Genomic DNA, 21,316 nt, shown 5'->3' with positions numbered 1-21,316 from the left:
GGGCCTTCTCAGTGGTGGCCCCCCATCTGTGGCACAAGCTTCCCCATGAGGTCTGCCTGGCGCCAACATTGTTAGCTTTTCGGCACCAGGTTAAGACCTCTCTCTTTTCCCAGGCATTTGGCAGCACATTATGAGTTTTAATCGGTCCCGGATGCATCTTAAGTTATGACCGACAGTTCAGAGCTATGTTTAGTTATATGTTGTTTGTGTCCATTGCCTGTGTGCTGTTATGTAAATGGCTTTTAAACTTTTTCTATCGTATTTAATGTTTTAACTTCTGTAAACAGCCCAGAGAGCTTCTGCTATGGGGCGGCACAGAAATGCAATAAACAAACGAACGAACGAATGAATGACATCTGTCAGTGGTTCACATCTAAACATTAAAAGCCGCCATCAGAGGACGCGAGCGCGTAAGCGTGCGCAACCGGGGGCGGGCGCCCCCTTTCCCCTGCGCGGCTCCTTTAAGAGGGGGTTCCCCCTGCGTGGAGCTCGCCGCCGCGTCTCCGCCGGGGAGGGGAGTGCCGGGGGTCACGTGAGCCCCAGTCTTGTGACTGGCCAGCGAGCCGCCGCCGCCGCGAGGGGAGCGCATTGCTTTGCGCGCAAGAGTTCGGGGCTGGTGCTTCCTGGCGGCGGGCGGGGAGCTCCGGGGCGGGTCCGAGGCCCCCCCTCGCGCCCTTCCGCCCCCTCCTGCATGCCCTGGGCGCAAAGGCTGCTGCTGTGGCCGGCTGGCTGCAGGAGCGGGGCGAGGCGATCCCCTGCGCGCTGAGCGGCTGTGCGCTCCCGGCTGGGCGGCCAAGCTCACGGGCAAGCCCGGCGCGGAGAGTTGGGCTCTTGGCTGCCGCGACCCCTTCTGCCCGGCGGCGTGGCCGTTGCTGCGGATCGCCTGCCGGGGCCGCCAGGCGTAGGGAGGGGCAGGAGCAGCGCCGCCGCCGCCCTGCCTGAGGATCATGGACAGCAAACCCCTGCTGCAGGACAGACCCCCCGCCTACAGCCCCGCGGGCCAGGCGGGCGGCGGCTACGAGTATGGGCCCAACAACTACGGGGCCATCCCTGCGCCCCAGCCGGGCTTCCAGCCGCCTCCACCCTACACGTATCCCGCCGGTCCTGGCGCAGGTAAGCCTGGCGGGGCGCTCGTCACGGGAGGGCTGAGCCGTGGGGAGGGGGCGTTCAAGCCCGGTGGCCTTTTAGGGGCGGGGGCTTCTGGGGAGGGGGCGTGTCAAGCCCGGTGGCCTTTTAGGGGAGGGGGCGTGTCAAGCCCGGTGGCCTTTTAGGGGAGGGGGCTTCTGGGGAGGGGGCGTTTCAAGCCCGGTGGCCTTTTAGGGGAGGGGGCTTCTGGGGAGGGGGCGTTTCAAGCCCGGTGGCCTTTTAGGGGAGGGGGCTTCTGGGGAGGGGGCGTTTCAAGCCTGGTGGCCTTTTAGGGGAGGGGGCTTCTGGGGAGGGGGCGTTTCAAGCCCGGTGGCCTTAGGGGAGGGGGCTTCTGTGGAGGGGGCGTTTCAGTTCGAGGGGCCTTTTAAGGGAGGGAGCGTTTCAAATCGAGTGGATTCTCCTCTCCTTAACCTGCAGCCGAGGACAGGATGTCCCCTAAGTTGAAGGTGGGTGAGTTACAGCCATTAGCTCCAGCCAGAGATCAATGTTGTAACAGGTGGAGGCAGCCAGGGAAGAGTGCCTCTGAGTGCGGGCAGAGTGCCCCTCTCCCTGCCACTCAGTTGTCACAGCTAATAACTCAAACACAGGGTTTGGAGTGGGTTAGAACATGATCTAAATGGTGGACAGGCTTGACTCTCCCTCCTCTTCTCCCCCAGTCTTGGAAATGATTGTGTGTTCTGTCAGCTGTTAGATATGAGAAGTCTGCAGTATCGAAAGGAAAAATAAAAATTCCAGTTTTGGAAAGAAGTATACTCTCACTTTTTTCCCTAAGACAAATGGAGCTCAGTGTTGACTTCAGGGAAATTCCTCCCTCTTCTTAATTTTTTTGTGCTAGGGAATATTTACCTTTTTGTTTTCTTGGATCAGTCTCATCTGCACCTTTTTGTCTTATATATACTAGTTATGAGTGAGGTCGGCTGATAGGCTGTTTGTTTGCCAGGCAGGGCTGCCAGTTCTCCGAAGAGCAAAAAAAAAAGTTTAGAACTGTTAAGCAACCCAGACGATGTTTGGGGTTTCTTCCTGTTCCTTGCTGCAGAGCTTCCTAGTAAAACATTTCTGGTGTTTTCTTCTATTGTGCCAGCGGTTTTGTCCTGGCAGGTATTTCAGCTGTTCTCGCAAAGCTAACAATTTCCAGGGGTGGGGGTGGGGGGCAGCTGTGTTAGTTTGTTGCAGCAGAAACAACAAAGGGTCATGTGGCACCTTGAGGACGAACACATTCTGCTATGGCGTACGTTTTTGTGGATTACACTACCATCCACATGCAGTTGCATCTGATGAAGTGGGCTGTTGTCCGCAGAAGCTTATGTCATAATAAATTTGCTAGCCTTTAAGGTGCCACAGGACTCTTTGTTGTTCTTCCAAAGCCATATTTCCTGCCACTTAAAGGCAGCTTGCAAGGGTACATATTGGGCATGTTGAACCTCAGGGCAAATCTGGGGGCCCATTTCAGCCCTCCAGGGTTCCTCAGTTGGCCCCGCCCCTTCTCTGGGCCCCGCCCCTTCTCGTGACCACCAATCATAAACAGTCGAAATGCCTCTCCTAAGGCTTAGTTACTGACAGCAAGAGCTTTAAGCTAAAATATCCTGGTATTTTTCAGCTCCGCCCCTATTGGCTTTGGCCCCGCCTGCCACTGGAATGTAGACCCTGAGAGCTTCTCCGAAACTGAATTCAGCCCTCAGGCTGAAAGAGGATCATCCCCCCTGCTGTCTGTGCTTACTCAGTTAAATTTCGGCAAGCGAGACTTCAGTCAACCAGGTTGTGCTGATGGAAAGAACCTGCAGCCGTTTAAACATCTTAAATATGACTCTTCTAATGCTGAAGGGTTTTGTGGGGATGATAATAAGTTCAAAATGTAAATAGTTTAGATACTTCCCGCATGATGGAAATGCTGTGTTTGTAGCCTCTTACCAGCATGCCCACCAGAATGTGTAGTGAGGTCAGATCTCCCAGAAGCAACTCTCATGGTCGGAGTGGTTCTCGGAAGCATCATTAAATTTCCATCTATGGCCTTTTTGAAGATGGGGAGTAAAGTCTCTTCCTCCTGATGAGGCCTTTTGGATTATTCAAACATATCTGTGGAGCATATCCACACAAAATGCATGCTCCTTTTGTGTGATGTGCTCAAACATCCCTTGGAGCTGTTATCCTGATCCTGGAGGATAGATTAACTGGTGGCTATGGGTCCAGAGGCAGTATGCCACTGAATATTTGATTATTACATTTACATCCCACCTTTTTTTCCTCTTGTAAGGAACCCAAGGTGTCTTACGTGGTCCTCCTCCCCTCCATTTTATCTTCACAACAATCCTGTGAGGTAGGTTAGGCTGGGAGTTTGTGGCTGGCCTAAGTCACCCAGTTGAGCTACATGGCCGAGTGGAAGCCCTGAGTCCCAGTCCAACGCTCTAATGCCTACATCACAGCTCAGTTGCTGAGGGGCAATGTGATGTTAAGGCCCATGAGAGGGCATGAAGGCTTCCTAGGTAGATCTGGCTAGCCGCTGTGGGAGCCAGGATGCTGGGTTAGGTAGAGCTTTGGTCTGATCCAGCAGGGCTGACTTATGGTCCTGTCCTTGCTATGCTGGTTTGTCAATTCCATTGCCCTGCTTTTGACAGCTGGAAATGAAATTGACAGTTTTCCTTTTTTAAAAAAAGTAGGGTAGATTAGCATTCCCCTTCATGGATCACTGCCTTGTTGTGGTGAAGGGGCTTGCATAACTCCGTGAAGCCATAAGCTATGCCGTGCAGGGTCACCCAAGACGGACAGGTCATGGCGGAGAGTTCTGACAAAATGTGGTCCACTGGAGGAGGAAATGGCAACCCACTCCAGTATTCTTGCCAAGAAGACCCCATGGAACATATCACAAGGCTAAATCATGAGAAACGGCTGGTTGGATGAATCACGGGTTGGAATTAAGATTGCCAGGAGAATTATCAACAACCTCAGATACGCAGACGATACCACCCTAATGGCAGAAAGCGAAGAGGATCTCAAGAGCCTCGTGTTGAGGGTGAAAGTGGAGAGTGCAAAAGCTGGTTTGAAACTCAACATTAAAAAAACTAAAATCATGGCATCTGGCCCCATCACTTCCTGGCATATAGAAGGGGAAGAAATGGAAGCAGTGACAGATTTTATTTTCTTGGGCTCCAAGATCACTGCAGACGGTGACTGTAGCCATGAAATTAAAAGATGCTTGCTCCTTGGGAGGAAAGCTATGGCAAACCTAGACAGCATAGTAAGAAGCAGAGACATCATCTTGCTGACAAAGGTTTGTATAATCCAAGCTATGGTTTTCCCAGCAGCAATGTATGGCTGTGAGAGCTGGACTCTAAGGAAGGCCGAGCGCCGAAGAATTGATGCTTTCGAACTGTGGTACTGGAGAAGACTCTTACTGCAAGGAGTAAGACTGGACTGCAAGGAGGTCCAATCAGTCAATCCTAAAAGAAATCAACCCTGAGTGCTCATTGGAAGGACAGATAATGAAGCTGAAGCTCCAGTATTTTGGCCACCTAATGCGAAGAGAAAACTCTCTGGAAAAGACCCTGATGCTGGGAAAGATTGAAGGCAAAAGAAGAAAGGGATGGCAGAGGATGAGATGGCTAGATAGCATCACCGATGCAATGAATATGCACTTGAGCACGCTCCGGGAGAGAGTGCAGGACAGGAAGGCCTGGCGTGCTATGGTCCATGGGGTCACAAAGAGTCGGACACGACTGAATGACTGAACAACAACAACAACAGTTTAGCACTGGAGATTGGAGTGCACAGCCTTGGGTGGGTAGAAACTCTTTAAAAAGTCCCTAAAACAGCAGGGGGATTGGTGCGGCTCGGAAATTGCAGTATTTAGCTGACTTTTGTTTGTTTTATAGCAGTCTTTCCCCAACCTGATGCCCTCCGGAGTTGTAGTGTTAACTCATCCAAAGGGCACTAGGTTGGGGAAACTCAGTTTTATAGGATTAGAAGAGCATTCCTTTGAGTGATAAAATAGTGCTCAGCCTCTAAGGTTGCAATCCTATGCATGTTTAGACGGAAAAAGGTTCTACAACTCCCCGCGTTCCCCAGTCAGCATGGACGGCTGGGGAATGCTGAGAGCTGTAGGACTTTGTTTCTGCCTATACGTGCATAGGATTGCGCCCTATACGTGCATAGGATTGCGCCCTAAATCAGGGATGGGAATGTGTTGGCCTCCAGATGTTGTTGGATTGCAACTCCTATCAGCCCTAGCCAGCATAGCCAATTATGAGGGATGATGGGAGTTGTAGTCCAACAACATTTGGTGGGCCACGTGTTCCCCATCACTGCCATAAAGTTTGTTTTGTTTTTTTGGGAGGAGGAGGAAGAAAAATGTTTATTGTTTTAAAAACGGTACAGTGGGCAGATTTTGTTGCACATTTCTAGTGATGTCACAGGCATCATCCAGTTGATTCTTGTAATACTTGTGCACACACATTACATAAAGCAATAGTAAATAGAAAATGCAACCCCCCCTCCCTGAAGCAATGATCTGTGGGTTGAATGATGGTAAATGGCAATTTTTTTTTCCACAACGGAAACATTAGCTTCAAGAAAAAAAAATTACCATGTTCCCTTCTGATAACTGAAGAACAGCTACAATAAAAACATACCTCAGAAAGGATATTTCTGGGCCAACAGGACATGAGTCCGAAGTTAAGTCCAAAGAATGAGATTTTGCTTCTCCAGTGTGTATTACAGCAGGTAGAGGCAGAAGGTGGATTAGGATCTGGTAGATTTCTGGGTGGCTTGCGGTTGATCTCCAAGGGTATTTGTCTTTACTGAGAGAAGGGGGATGAAAGGACAACAGCAACACCTCTGCTGTGGATGGCATTGTGCTTCCTGCTTTATCTCTCAGCCTCAGTGTTCCTCATCTGTAAAATAGGAGTAATAATTGGTTGCGTTTGACCAGGTTCAGTTCTGCTGGCTAGTTTTAGAGCGGTGCGATAGAATCCAGTGATCTAGGGCAAATAGCATGTAGATTTGTATACATCCCAGTGCATGGCGTGCAGTAGATAATCAACACTGCCCACATGGAGCCACCTTTTTGTGTTTGGCTGTGGTTGGTAGACCTCGGTGTTCTACTGAAAAACAAAATGGGGACGTAGGAAGCTGCTTTGCAGTGAGACAGACCGTTGGTCTGTCAAGCCCAGTACCGTCAACACTGACTTGCAGCAACTCTCCGGGGTTTTGGGTAGGATTCTTTCTTAATCCTACCTGATTAATCTCTGCCCTACCTGGAGATGCTGGGATTGAACCCAGAATCTTCTGCATGCCAAGCATGTGCTCCACCACTGAACTACAGCCTTCTCTTGCAAGCCTGATGTTGGCCCACCCCTGTAGTATAGTACATAGGCAGCCCTACACGCCTATGCCTTGTGATTACTTTGCCTCTAGTCTTCAAACCGGTGGAGTATAGCTCCAAGACGCCCTATGCCAAGACCATGGGTCTTCCTATTTGTGCCTGGGCATGCTGCTGTTCTGTAGCCTGTGGAACCCAAGTTCTTTTATAACCTGGTGGCTTAGCTGGTCTTAAAGATGCAGCATATTGCAGGCATTGGGTTTGCCTAATTTTTACAGTGTAAAATGAAATAATAATATAACTTGAGGTATAACTTGAGGTTTCCATCAAGGTTCTCTCTCCTCTAGAAACATTTTTTTAAAAAACGTTGCAGGAGACATCTAAACAGTCAGGACAAATACCAAGTATCTTTTATTTATTAAAAGTATTTATACCCCACCTTCGAATTAAAAAACAACAACATGCTCAACATGGTTTACAATATATGAAAAGCATCTCAGTAATAAAAAGGACAAGTCAAAAGAAAGAAGTGTAGCAGCTAAAACAAAAAAAAAATTGCTCGCTGGGGATGATAGGGGTTGTAGTCCAAAGCACCTGGAGGGCGCAGGATCGGGGAAGATGGTGCTAACATGTAGAGCAGGGTATAAGCAACCTGCAGCCCTAGGGCTGCATGTGGCCCTCGGACTTATTTATTTAATTTATTTAAAGTATTTTTATCCCAGTTCTTGTTAAGCGTTTAGCCTTGGGTCTCCTTTGTGATCGATCCCAGAAATCAAAAGTGCAAAACAATTGCTGTTATTATGCAAATTGCAGTTAGATCAGGTGTGGTTCAAGTTACAATTGGAATCTTACGAACAGCTGCGAGAAATATTAAGTCTCTAGACAGCTTTGCATAATATAGGACCACTTTGGCTGCGAGGAACTCATTTTGGCTAATGCACTGTGTTACTATGTTTCTGTGTTACTGTGTAACATAATTGCTATGAAAACTGGCACCAGCCGTCTCTTCGACAACCTGAGTGGCTGATTAAGCCCCTCCCTTAGGGTGGGTCTTTCCAGAGAGACTTTCCCTGCACAGCCAGCTTTTTGGAACGCCTCACGAGTTGACCTTGCCTAGCCCTATGCCTCACCCCGGGGTCTCGTATTTCTAACTCCTCCTCCAGCTCCGGCATTCCCACAGGTGAAGAGGTCCTTGGCTGGCTACTTTCTAACTGATTAGTTTCCACCTGGACAACTTCCATTCTGGGACTGTTAGTCCCCTGCAACCTTGGCTCTTCAGCAAACGCCTCTGCCTCCGCTCCTTCCCTCTGAATCAATCATCCAGGTCTTTTCGGGGTGCCTCTGCAGAGGTGCTGGGACCAGTCTTCTCAGCTAAAAAGGCTCCTGGAGTGATTTACATATAATCAGTTCCTGCTGCCTGCAGGCATACAGTCTAAGAAGACACAACACACAAGGTGAAAGGAATGGGGATTGTAAAGGGGGGCGGAACCGTCTTTCAGCAGGGCTGGTCAAATGGCTCTGCTTGCCCCTCTTATCTCCCTCACTACAGCCTGATGGAATGGCTGCTGGTGGTGACACTTGAGGGAGGAGGAATTTCATGTGGCCTTCAGCTTAATTCCAAAAGACTTCGATGTGTAATTAGTTCAGACTTCTGGCATGAGTGATCTGTCCTTTCCCAGGCAGCCTGCTGGCTAAGGAGGGAGGGAGGGAGGGAGGGAGGGAAGGGGTGTGGCAGAAAGAGAGAAAAGAGAGTGGCAAAAAGAAAAGAGGGGTGACCCAGCTGTCTTTGGCTCTGGTCCTACCCACTGCTGGCTTTGGGTTCACCGCTGGCATATGGACTCTGACAGATGACCTCTACGGGAATGTGGCCTTTGACATTAAAAACAAAAGTTTCCCACCCTGGATAGAGAGTCAAGCAACTTCACATGCCACTTGCAGACCTCCACTTTCTATTGGAGGATGGGGGAGTCATTTGTGGTGTGTGTGTGTGTGTGTCCGTGCGCATGCGCGCGTGCAAACAGTTCAGTCTAAGATGTGGTGCCAACGGCAAGCAACCGGCTAGCCACGGGCAGGAAGTTGATAACAATTTCATGAAAATCATCACTGTCGTCATGTACTTGTATCCTGCTTTCCTCCCCAAAAGGAAGTCCAAAGTGGTTAACAACATCCTAGACAAACAAGAACAGTAATATTAAATATGATCTGAAAAGGCAAAAATATGAAAAATTAGCTGACAGTAAAAATGCTGCAATAAACCTACAAACAAACTTCCAGTTCAAGACTTAAAAATAGCATCTATTCAGTTAATAAATGAAATTTCATCAACAAGATGTCAACAAACAACAAGGAGTTAATAAAGTACAACTCATGTTTTAGCCAGAAATATGCACTTATACCCCACATCCAATATACTAGAATCGTTTGGACGTACCATTAAAGAGAGACATCCACCCAGAGCCAGCAGAATTCAAGAGAAAAACCAGGCACAAGTAATTAATAGAAAAATAGCATTAGTGTTGGCTACATGCGAGGCCCGAGAGCCAAGAAGCTGTGCTCAGAAACACAGGACTTTGAACACAGGACCTCTTCAAACAGCCATCCAGGAGTGGCCAACTTGTAGCTCTCCTGGTGTTTTGGCCTACAATTCCCATCAGCCTTAGTTAGCATAGCCAATGATGAGGGGTCATGGGAGTTATAGAGATGCTCAGGTTCATCTGAGGTTTTCATTTGAACATGTTTCTGAAGCAGAAAGTCCTCCCCCCCCCCCCCGTGTTTTCTGGAACCTCCGACCCTTGCTCAGTTTTAAAACTGCTGATTTACTTTTTCCAGCATCAAAGTAAGCTCTTTGAAGTTAATAATTAGCCCTATTTGCGTTCATAAGCCCGAATTCAGAGGAGAACTGAAGTCTAGAAACCGTTTGCTATTACGTATGGTAAAAACTACTATGTCGTATGCAGAAGAATTTGTCGCAGTTCTATCTTGGGGGATACATGTATGAGAGAGAGCAAACAAGCAAACACTTGACATTTTGTGATCTTGCAAAATGTAAAAATAAAATAAAAAATAATCCACAAAAATACTAGCTCACAAAGCTTTATTACAGCTCCTGGCTAAATGTGGTCACGTGAAGCAAACTTAACCTGTGGGGAAAAACACACACGGTGTGGCTTCTGTTTATTGCCTTGTTCACAAGAATCCATCTCTCCCTCCTCTGTCCTTGGTTTATTTAATAATTTTTAAAAGATTACTTGAATTGTCTGAATTGTTTGGGGTTTTTTTTTGTCTTGACCGTCCTTCTTGCTCTGTGTTGGAACTATGCTTGTGATTTAAAAAAAAGAAAAGAAAGTAAGTTGTATACATTGTGAAAACCCTCAGTAAAAAGTAAAAAATGAAAAATGTAACCGACGATGACAAATGTCTTTTTCCAGTTCACCAAAGGTTGGTCACCTGGAGATGTTCCTTGCTTGCCCCAAGACCACCACTTGATGGGTCCAGGGAATAACGGCTGCAAAGTGGGCATTCTGTTGCCATAAAATTGAGTGGAATAGGCAGTGGTGTAACGGATGTAGTGGCGGCACTTTTTTTATTAGCATCGACGCTGACATCATCTGTTCCCTCCTTACAATCCTCTGTTCCCTCTGAGCTTAGCTGCAGCCCTTACAGTAGATGGAACGAAGTGAATTTTCCCCAGTAATAATATATTGTTCCCTGTTATAATATAATGCAAAACATTTTGGGGTGGCTTGGCCTTGAATGAGCAATTAAGGGAGCAATCCTATGGCCGCTAGTCAGTGGCTAGACGGCCATAGGATATGTGGTTTTCTGGGAACCAACTTCAGAGCCCACACTCCGAGGTCGGTCCCCGGAGAACCAACCTCCCCACCCCCGACCTGCACTTTGCAAGGCTAATGGAGGGAATACGTCACATGGTCTTCATAACTTCTGGTCTGGTCCCTTTAAACATTAACATGCGCTTCTCTGCATTTCTGCTTTCCTGCACAGGATATACCGTTCCTTCAGGTCCATCTCCGCATAACTATCCCAACACCACATACACGATAATCCAGCAGCCCACCACCACCACGTCCGTCGTAGTTGTTGGCGGCTGCCCAGCTTGCAGGTAGAGTCATTCTCCTCCCTTTATTGTCTCCTTGAAATCCTCTTAAAAATTCACTCATGGATAAACTTCTTTTGGTGGCTTTTTTTCTGCTTTTATTGTGGTCCTTGTGTTGATTTGAATTGTTTTAATGAATTCGGGACACTACCCTGTGAGTTCATAATGACGGGCAGGATGTAAGTAAGTAAATAAATACAACCAGCTGGAGTGGGGAAAGGATTGTGGCAAGACAGCACAGCCCTTTCACCCCCTTCAAAATGAAATAGTGTTTTCTTCCATTTACGCTTCATTATTTATTCTGTCTATATTCCACTTTTCTTCCATGATGGAGTTCCACTGTAGTTTATGTGGGATTCTGTGTGTGTGTGTGTGTGTGTGTGTCCTCCAGGTATTGCTCAGACTCAGCTGCAAGGTATTTCTTCAGACCATGTGCTAGGCTTATTGGGGCCGGCCCTTTCATTAGGTGGAGTGAAGCAGCTTCCTCAGGTGATGGATGCTGAGAGGTTGCAGTAGCTACTCCACCCCCCATCCCCGCCCGGTCATTTCCACTCTCCTGAGCAAGTGCCCAGCAATAGTGACATTAACTTTGTGCTGGCCTTGGCTGTCTGTCTGTCTGGACAAGTTGCTTAGCATAGACAACACCACTGGAAAAGCCCAGACCACACACAGTTCTCTGCTCACATGATAGCAGGGGACATGAGCGGGAGGGTGCTGTTGCGCTCATGTTTGGCTTGTGGGGCTTCCCGTAGGCATCTGTTTGGCCACTGTGGGAACAGAATGCCGGACTAAATAGGCCTTTGGTCTGATCTAGCATGGTTCTTATGTTCTCTCTGTGGGTGCGTGCCTGTGAAATTCAGAACAGAAAACAGCTGTCCTTCAGGTGTCCATAAGGGCTGGAAACGTGCTCTTGTCTTTGATTTCCATCTCCAGAAGAGCAATGCAGCAATTCCTGAGTCAGCTTTTGCATTTCTAGGAATAGAAACTTACCTCCCTTTCATTCCGTTTTGTTTCCATTTGCTCATGTTTGTGTTTGTGGCATGCATGCCTGTCTACTCTAAATATATTCCGGAACTGCAGCAAAGGACAGGGCAATTGAACGTTTGCATATAGTCAAGGGAGACTCTCCCTGTTTCTTCCCCTCATTCTAGTACCTCTCACTTGCTCCTTCTTGATCCACCTTCTCCGGGGTCTATTTTCCTTGAACTCTTTCTGGATCAGCCTAAGGCCTCCTGTTGACCTGTATGGGGACCTGGCAAATTTGTGGCTGCCAAGGCACCTGGACTGAAGTCTCTCAGTTCTGGTTTTGAACCCCGGACACAAGTAGTTGCCCCATAGAGCAGGGGTGTTGAACCTCAGACCCACTCGGCGTCCAAACCCAACCTGCCGGGATTCCCCAAATGGCCACACCCCCTCCCCAGGCCCTTCCTCTTTATGTGACTGCCAGTTGTTTGGTGGTTTCCCAGCTTTGCGCATTTCTCTCTCTCCTCCGCCCACGTTCTAAAAGGTTGAAATGCCTCTCCTAATGCGTAATTACTGGCTAAAACATGCTGGTATTTTAATGTGGCCCCTGGGAGCTTCTCCGAAACGGAATTTGGCTCTCAGGCTGAAAGAGGTTCAGCACCCCTGTTGTCGGGGCTGTTGCTGTTATGACGTGGGGCCAAACTAGATGTGATGTTCCATGCATCTTTGCATTTAACATGCAGGTTCTTTAAAATGTGAACAACGTCAACTGAGGTGATGGTGTGATTATTACTGGGATCGCAGCTGGCAAGAAGGAGGAATTTAGTCTTTCCCTCTGCTGGTGCATCCTAAGGAAAATCCCTCATCACATACCTTCTCTGCTTGCAGTGGGAGGAATTCAGAGCCATGGGGGGCTCCCCACCACTCCAAAGTAAATACCAGTTTTCAAATTTTGATCTGCCATTGAAATCCATTTATTTGTTTAATATTTCTAGTCTGCCTTTGAGGGCATAACCCCACAAAGCAACATACACAAAAATGTTAAGATGCATTGTTACATCCAAATGATCTGACCAGACTATGGTACATAGATTTAAGGGAGCAACTTGGAAGGTAGGGCTAATACATACCACAAAGATTTACGTGAAATACATTAAGCCAGCAGTACAGTTGGGAGAATCCGAAGCAGGAATGTTTTTCAGGCCTGTTTGAAGGCTTACGTTGAAGGTCAGTTGGAAGGAAATCCCATAACGGAAATTCCATAACAGTGGGACCACTGTGGAGAAGGCCCTGTCTGAGGAGCGCCTGTTTTCTTGCGCCCACCAACCTAATCAATCTTATTAGCAGGCAAATGAACAGGTATGACTTCGAACAAGTGTTTGCTATAGCGGGTGTACGCATCTTTATTTCCCAACAGTAAAGGGGAGAAATCAGAGTGGGATTTACTATGGTGACTAAACATTTTTAATGTGTGCATTACACTTGTATTCATACTTCTTGATAAAGCTTGGAGTATCATACCCAGGTGCTCTTCCATTGAGGACTTTGCTAGTTCCATATTGGTTTAGTTTCTGGGGTTGAAACCACATGAGATGCCTTCAAACAATTCTCTTGGCTATCTGACATCTGTGTCATATTTACTTAATAGCTGTGTTCAGGCTACAGAGCACTGAGTAGCTTGCATCAGACAAGTCCTTAGCAAGCGTATTCCACCTTGCAAAGATCATGACCTTAATTGGCTTATTTGTTAGCAATGGTCAAAAGCAAGGTCAAACCCTTAATGATTAGAAGGAAAAGGCAATTAAAGCTTGCTTTCACCCAGTCAGACCTGGAATGCTTCACCATAGTGATAAATTGACTTGTTTTTGTTTTCATATATATTTTAGAAGATATTTGTAATCCACCTTCTGATTTAAGTCTCCAGTGTAGATAACATCCTATAAAACATACCGAAACTACAAAGAACACCCACCCACCCTATAGTTAATTAGCAGCATTGGTCATGACTAATGAAGGCCAGGATCTCTTAATCATCCTAGAGTGGAGGACACGGAATAACTGGCTCAAGTCACAGGAAGCCAGATTCCAGCTGAACATCAGGAAAAATGTCCTGGCCGTTAGAACAACGTGACAATGGAAGCAATTACCTAGGTTGGTGGTGGGCTCTCCCACACTGGAGACATTCAAGACAAGGCTGGACAGCCATCTGTCAGGGATGCTTTGATTTGGATTCCTGCATTGAGCAGGGGGTTGGACTTGATGGTCTTATACGTCCCTTCCAACACTACTATTCTATGATTGGAGCAGAAACTATTAAATGAACTAATTGGAACAACCCAAAAGCCTTCTGGAAGAGGGCCACCTTGGTCTGTGGTCTAAAAGCCATATGGAAAAACTGAGGTGAACTTTCATAAGGAAAGGGGTACTTCGGTGCCACCACAGTGAAGGCCTTGTAACTGTATATCCGCCCACCATACATTGTACTTTGTAACTTCTCATAGTGTGATGTGTCTCAAACCCTTGAACTGGGAATACTTCTGAATATGAACACTCAGTCTGCTGCCTTGGTGCTGGCTTCAGTTTGGACCCTGAAAGATCCAAGTTCAAATTCCTTGGGTGATTGAGCTGATCTCTCAAGGAAACTTTAAAAAGATGTCAGCTGCAAAGTATTGGAAAAACTGGAGAGGGATGTAAAAGTTGAATGTTGTGCTTCAGGAAATATCCATAGGATGAGAGAATAATAAGAGTGTCTTGAGATGAATCTTATAGACAGGTGTTGAACTCCTTTCACACCGAGAGCTGAATTCCATTTTGGAGAAGCCCTCGGGGGGGGGGGGAGGTGCATTCCAGTGGTGGGTGAGGCAGAAGGGGTGGGGTCAAAAATACAAGCATATTTTAGCTTACAGCTCTTACTCCCAGTAACCTAAGTTTTGGGAGAGGCATTTCAACCTTTTAGAATGGGGAGAAATGGCACAAAAGCCAGGAACCACCAAATGATGGGTGGTCAGGAGAAAGGGCGTGGGACATGGGGAAGGAAGTATGGCTATTTGGGAAACCCAGGTGGGTCAGATTTGGTCTCTGGGCCTGAAGTTCTGAATCCCTGTTGTAGAGGGAAGACTTCTCTTTTTCCTCATGGCTGTAAGGAAGGATGGGGACCATTTGGCCCTCCAGATGTTAGTGGATTACCACTTCTGTCAGCCCTAGCCAGCATAGCCAATGATGGGGATGATGGGAGTTGCAATCCAACAACATCTGGAGGGCCATATGGTCCCCATCCTTGCTGTAAGGATGGGTACAGATAACCCGCTACGAGTGGTCCTTGGCCTCAAACCTATTGAATTGAGTTATATTTGTGTGTGAGATGCTAATTTTGTGGCTGGGTTCACACAACATGACAACCCATACTCAAAGATGAGTATGAGTTGAAGCGTGGGTTGTTGTGTGAACCCAGCCAGGTTAACAAACCATGGTTTGTTAATCACAAACAATCCACGAAGAGAACCCAAGCTGTGTTGTCAGGTTGTGAACTGTAGGCTGTGGTTAACAAACCATGGTTTGTTAGCGCAGCTGGGTTCACACAACACAACTATCCACAACTGTTGTTTAACAACAATCTATGGTTCAAAGACAACCCACACTCAACCTTGAGTATGGGTTATCGTGTTGTGTGAACCCAGTCAGTGTCTCTTAACTGTTTATTAAAAAGGTGTTGTCGATGAGAGTTTAAATCTCAATAGCTCTCCAACCAGCAGCAGGACAGCTTAGATGGAAGGCTTTGCTTGTGGTATAAATAAACTTTCTCTATTTTTAGATGGCCTGGGAATGGCATAGCTTTAAGGCACAGGAAAGCTGCTTAGGTTCCCCAGGCCAACTCTTATTTTATAGCTAAGATTAGCATGTCTTTAAATGGAGCATATTACCGTCCCCTTCCTGCCTCCCCATTATCTGATCCTAAGAGGTAACTTCCATAAAGAAGGCAATGTTTATCAATGTCTCTGTAACTTTGCCATGTACTTTTCTTCTTTTTATGTGCAGCAGTGAGTTAGGAAAAGACAGTTACTGGGTAGGGTCTATAATTGGTCTATAATTAAGCAATGACCATGCTTTAATGGCTACTAGACATGGTGACCAGTCGGTGGTACTCCTATGTGAAATACTTAGCCATTGAAGTTGATGCCCTGGAAATTCAAGCAGGATATAATATGATTGTGTACTTTACCCAACTTTACCCAACAAGATGTTCACCTTGATTCTGGGGAACCAAATTGTAGCCAGTTTTCTACTTTGGCTTGAGCGATTTTGCTGCTCTAGGTACAAAATCTTGCTCTGACCAGGGCCTTTCTAATCTTCACACTGGGGAAGGGGCTAAAGGAACCTTTTGCTTAGGTCTTAAAAGAGCTGCATAGTTGGGCCTTTTTTCTTCTACTAATTATATGTAAGCCACTTGCTGAATTTGCACAATTAATTTGGCAATATTGCATAATTTGAATTTATGTATTACCAGAATGCACATAACTCTGTATCGGTTACTGTTACATGTTTTCATAGAATATGTTAACCATACCAATTATTCCACTGACTGCTATCTTATTATATGCATGAGGTGTGAAATGGGCCTAGATTTGGGTTTATTGAGGACTGCTTTCCACTGTACAAAACTTCCTTTATTAAGCTCTTATTGCTTGAATGCTTTGTACTTGTGTAATCAGAACTATAGTTGTTGTTGTTGTTCAGTCGTTAAGTCGTGTCCGACTCTTCGTGACCCCATGGACCATAGCACGCCAGGCCTTCCTGTCCTACGCTCTCTCCCGGAGCGTGCTCAAGTTCATATTCATTGCATCGGTGATGCTATCTAGCCATCTCATCCTCTGCCGTCCCTTTCTTCTTTTGCCTTCAATCTTTCCCAGTGAGTTTTCTCTTCGCATTAGGTGGCCAAAATATTTGAGCTTCAGCTTCGGTATCTGTCCTTCCAATGAGCACTCAGGGTTGATTTCCTTTAGGATTTACTGATTTGACCTTCTTGCAGTCCAGGGGACTCGTAAGAGTCTTCTCCAGCACCACAGTTTGAACGCATCAATTCTTCGGTGCTCGGCCTTCCTTATAGTCCAGCTCTCACAGCCATACGTTACTACTGGGAAAACCATAGCTTTGATTATACGAACGTTTGTCGGCAAGGTGATGTCTCTGCTTCTTACTATGCTGTCTAGGTTTGCCATAGGTTTCCTCCCAAGGAGCAAGTGTCTTTTAATTTCATGGCTACAGTCACCATCTGCGGTGATCTTGGAGTCCAAGAAAATAAAATCTGTCACTGCTTCCATTTCTTCCCCTTCTATATGCCAGGAAGTGATGGGGCCAGATGCCATGATCTTAGTTTTTGTAATGTTGAGTTTCAAACCAGCTTTTGCACTCTCCACTTTCACCCTCAACAAGAGGCTCTTTAGATCCTCTTCGCTTTCTGCCATTAGGGTGGTATCGTCTGCGTATCTGAGGTTGTTGATAATTCTCCCGGCATTCTTAATTCCGACCTGTGATTCATCCAACCCGGCATTTCTCATGATGTACTCTGCATATAAGTTAAATAAGCAGGGCGACAATATACAGCCTTGTCGTACTCCTTTCCCAATTTTGAACCAATTGGTTGTTCCATGTCCGGTTCTTATTGTTGCTTCTTGACCCTCGTACAGGTTTCTCAGGAGACAGGTAAGGTGGTCTGGTACTCCCATCACTTTAAGAATTTGCCACAGTTTGTTGTGATCCACACAATCAAAGGCTTTAGCGTAGTCAATGAAGCAGAAATAGACGTTTTTCTGGAATTCTCTTGCTTTCTCCATGATCCAGCGAATGTTGGCGATTTGACCTCTAGTTCCTCTGCCTCTTCGGAACCCAGCTTCTACTTTCAGTAGTTCTCAGTTCACATACTGCTGAAGCGTAGCTTGTAGGATTTTGAGCATCACCTTGCTGGCATGTGAAATGAGCGCAATTGTACGGTAGTTTGAACACTCTTTGGCATTGCCCTTCTTTGGAATTGGAATGTAAACTGATCTTTTTCAGTCTTGTGGCCACAGTTGAATGTTCCAAATTTGTTGGCATATTGAGTGCAGCACTTTTAACAGCATCATCTTTTAGGATTCTGTAGTTACTCTTCCTTTATTACACTGTGAGCCTGCAAGTGGGGAATGTTTTGTCTTTTAATATACGTGCACAGTGCCTGGAAAATTGTAGGCACTTTATAAGTGTTTAATAGTAATTGTGGAACTTTTGAATTCATTGCTGAGTTCTATATATTCTAGGGGAGAGCAGCCATTGTGTCTTCCTCTCAGTAGCTTTTGGTACAACCTGAGATTTTTTCTTTGCTGCACCCATGAGATCTAACCTAATTAAGTCTGCAGGACACCGCTGTCTCTTAAGACTATTACAAACCCTTTGAAGCCAACTGCATTTTCTGTCTGCCCTTCTCTCCTGCTTAACAGAAGAGTTCTGATGAGCTTAAAAACTTGCTCATTACTTTTATCTTTTAGTTTGGTCCTAATAAATAAAGGTATGTGAATGTTAATTTTAGGCTTTATGAAGTAGGCAGTGTCAGCCCATTGGTCTGCCTAGTCTTGAGTGGCTGTGCCTCCCCAATCTGGTGACCTTTGGATGTGTTGGACTACAACTGCCATTATTCCCACCTAATGGGCCATGCTGGCTGGAGATGATGGGAATTGTAATCGATGTATCTAGCAGTGTACCAGGTGAAAATTGTTCCAGAGTCTTGGGCAGAGATCTTTTTGCAGTTCTACTATGAGATTCTTTTACCTGGAAACGATGGGGGTTTGGTTGAGTCTGCTTATGCAACAAAGTGGTATTGGGGCATTTCAGGGCCTAAGGGGAGCAAATATGCCTCTCTCTTCTAAGGTATTGGGGCATTTCAGGGCCTAAGGGGAGCAAATATGCCTCTCTCTTCTAAGGTACTGGGGCATTTCAGGGCCTAAGGGGAGCAAATATGCCTCTCTCTTCTAAGGTACTGGGGCACTTCAGGGCCTAAGGGGAGCAAATATGCCTCTCTCTTCTAAGGTATTGGGGCACTTCAGGGCCTAAGGGGAGCAAATATGCCTCTCTCTTCTAAGGTACTGGGGCATTTCAGGGCCTAAGGGGAGCAAATATGCCTCTCTCTTCTAAGGTACTGGGGCATTTCAGGGCCTAAGGGGAGCAAATATGCCTCTCTCTTCTAAGGTACTGGGGCATTTCAGGGCCTAAGGGGAGCAAATATGCCTCTCTCTTCTAAGGTATTGGGGCATTTCAGGGCCTAAGGGGAGCAAATATGCCTCTCTCTTCTAAGGTACTGGGGCATTTCAGGGCCTAAGGGGAGCAAATATGCCTCTCTCTTCTAAGGTATTGGGGCATTTCAGGGCCTAAGGGGAGCAAATATGCCTCTCTCTTCTAAGGTACTGGGGCATTTCAGGGCCTAAGGGGAGCAAATATGCCTCTCTCTTCTAAGGTATTGGGGCATTTCAGGGCCTAAGGGGAGCAAATATGCCTCTCTCTTCTAAGGTACTGGGGCATTTCAGGGCCTAAGGGGAGCAAATATGCCTCTCTCTTCTAAGGTAACTTGAGGCAGCAAAATACGTTCGTTGGTCGATTGCACCTCCTAGATTTGCCCCTGCTGTTCTTGTTCTGTTTGTTTGAATTTGTGCCATCCTTCCGGCTAACTTAATCTTTTATCACTAAAGAAGCAGCAAGAATTAATAACTAGCAAACTGGCCCCCGCTAAAACACATTTTGAATCTGCATTTCAAGGTCATTCAAGTTCTTTTCCGTTTTTTGGCTTTTCTTGTGCAGGCAACTGCCAAAACACACCCTCTGTTTAAATCAACAGTGCTATACTGCCGCTGTTAAGAAACCTTGGAGAAACTTGTGACTCCCCCCTCCCTCTAGACGAAAACACTGAGGCCTTTGCTTCCTTCCCAGTGGTGGATTTTGGGTGTCTAGCTTTGGTGGAAAAAACCCACCCCTTATGAAAATCCAGTTAGCGATGGCAAGAATATAGATTTCTTTGTTTCTCCTGTGATATCAGTAGAGGGGTGGCTATTAAAGAGACAGGTGTTGCGTATGTGTCAAGAAATCTCATTTGGTATTAGAACAGTTTTGGAAACTCTCTCTCTCTCTAGGGAGACCATCTCTGTTGGACCGGGAAGTAAACACAGAGGCATTCCTGGGCAACTAGCCCGAGAAACTAAGCTGACTTGAATCTGGAGATGAGAAGCTTTCTTTCGTACTTGCTCTTCATGTGCACATTATGCAACCTGGCTGTTCTGTCTTCTTGGGCAATTGCCATCTGTCCCCCACCAGGTTACACCTGGAGAGTAAGTCTTGGTCATGTCTTGCTGTCCGTGAATTACTTCTAGTCCTGTCCGGAGCAGCTGAATTGCATTTTCTCTGCCTTAAAGCAAAGGACACCTTCGCTGTCAGTATTGAGTCTTCTCTTGAATACTTAATTATCAAAAGGCCTCTTGTCTAAAATAAAATATTGACTTATTAGAAATGGGAGAGTTGGAATTCAGAAGCAAATCATTTTAAATGAAATGGGATAACGTTAAACGTCCATATCCCTGTTTAGAGCCAGGCTCACTATGGTACCTTGCTTATGGAATAACCTCCCCAGGTACTCTTTGTACCAACTCGTTTATCTTCTAAGTGCCAAGTAAAAGCAAACCCTACTTTTATTTTCCTGAGTGCTTAATGGTGCCCCATTTATGAAATGCCCTCCCCAGAGAGGCCTGCCTAATAACTTCATTTTTTAAAAAAATTTTTTGCACCAGGTCAGTGAACAATAATTGTTTTTATGCTTTGATTTACTGTTTTATCTGTGACTGAACTAGCTATTATGTGGGGGAGGGGTTGCCTCCATATTGTGTGTATTTTATTACATTTTGGGAACTTGTAAAGTTGAAAAGCCTGCTGCATACTTTTGAAACAGATGATTAACTGCTCCTGGAAAAGAATTTGAATGACCTTGAAATGTAGACTCAGAATGTGTTTTAACAGGGGCCAAATGCTCCATTTTGGTTTTATACTTGATTTTTCAAAGTTATTTGGATTCTATTAATAGTTTTATTTGTGTGTAAGCTACCTTGAAGTGGGAGTGGAAAACTTTTTTCTTTCTTTCTTTGCTGAGGGTGGCTGATATTGAAAACAGAGTTCCTATTTTCCTGGAGAAAGGGACAAAGTGTACCCAGACTGTATAGATTGTATTAGTATGAGAGACAAATATTTAGAAACAGTTTGTAAAGCTCCTGCCAAGCTTGGCATTCATTTTACTTAAAAAAAGAAAAAAGAAAAAGTAATTTCATACTTCTTTTTGCTTTTACAGAGTTGGTGTATTGGAAGATACTTTCACCTGCCTTGGTGTCCTTTGTGCCATTCTATTTTTTCCGATTGGAATACTCTTCTGCCTTGCATTGAGACAACGAAGATGTCCTAACTGTGGTGCAACATTTGGTTAAGGGATCAACACAAAGAGGCTTTTGGGAGCTGTAACTATTGTAGTACCTTTTTTCTAATGTAAATGTCATGTACAATCATGTTTGCTTCAGAGCTGATTTTGTAAAAGTGCGATGAAACTAGTCTCTCTCTTTCTCTTGCATGTAAAACTGATCTATGAGCATGTCTGTTACAATGCACAAATCCCACCTGGCGTTGTGTGTTAAATGCACCTTTTTGGACATTTAAATAAAAGTGCTTTTTGCAACTTGACTATGTCACTCAACTTTTTCCTTCTAAAGAAAAGTCTGAGTAGTTAC

The 21,316-nt window shown here is 45.8% G+C and overlaps 1 protein-coding gene across 2 annotated transcripts; it reads left to right on the top strand.

The window, feature by feature from the left end:
* The first annotated feature begins 568 nt into the window (after positions 1–568).
* BRI3 (brain protein I3) lies at positions 569–21,269 on the top strand. 2 transcript variants are annotated; one of them, XM_084818430.1, is made up of 3 exons: positions 569–1,113; positions 10,460–10,577; positions 20,887–21,269. In XM_084818430.1, the coding sequence occupies exons 1-3, from the start codon at positions 948–950 to the stop codon at positions 21,017–21,019; spliced, it is 417 nt and encodes a 138-aa protein (XP_084674556.1). In that variant the 5' UTR covers positions 569–947; the 3' UTR covers positions 21,020–21,269. The 2 variants fall into 2 exon arrangements, with proteins under 2 accessions (XP_084674556.1, XP_084674557.1); XM_084818431.1 differs by lacking the exon at positions 20,887–21,269 and adding an exon at positions 19,685–19,879.
* Positions 21,270–21,316: the final 47 nt, after the last annotated feature.

Source organism: Heloderma suspectum, chromosome 12, assembly GCF_057233095.1.
Source record: "Heloderma suspectum isolate Gila_16-S chromosome 12, 16-S_ref, whole genome shotgun sequence".
Lineage (NCBI taxonomy): Eukaryota > Metazoa > Chordata > Lepidosauria > Squamata > Helodermatidae > Heloderma > Heloderma suspectum.
Note: the sequence above shows the minus strand (reverse complement) of the source record. Positions and strands in the feature narration are given on the sequence as shown.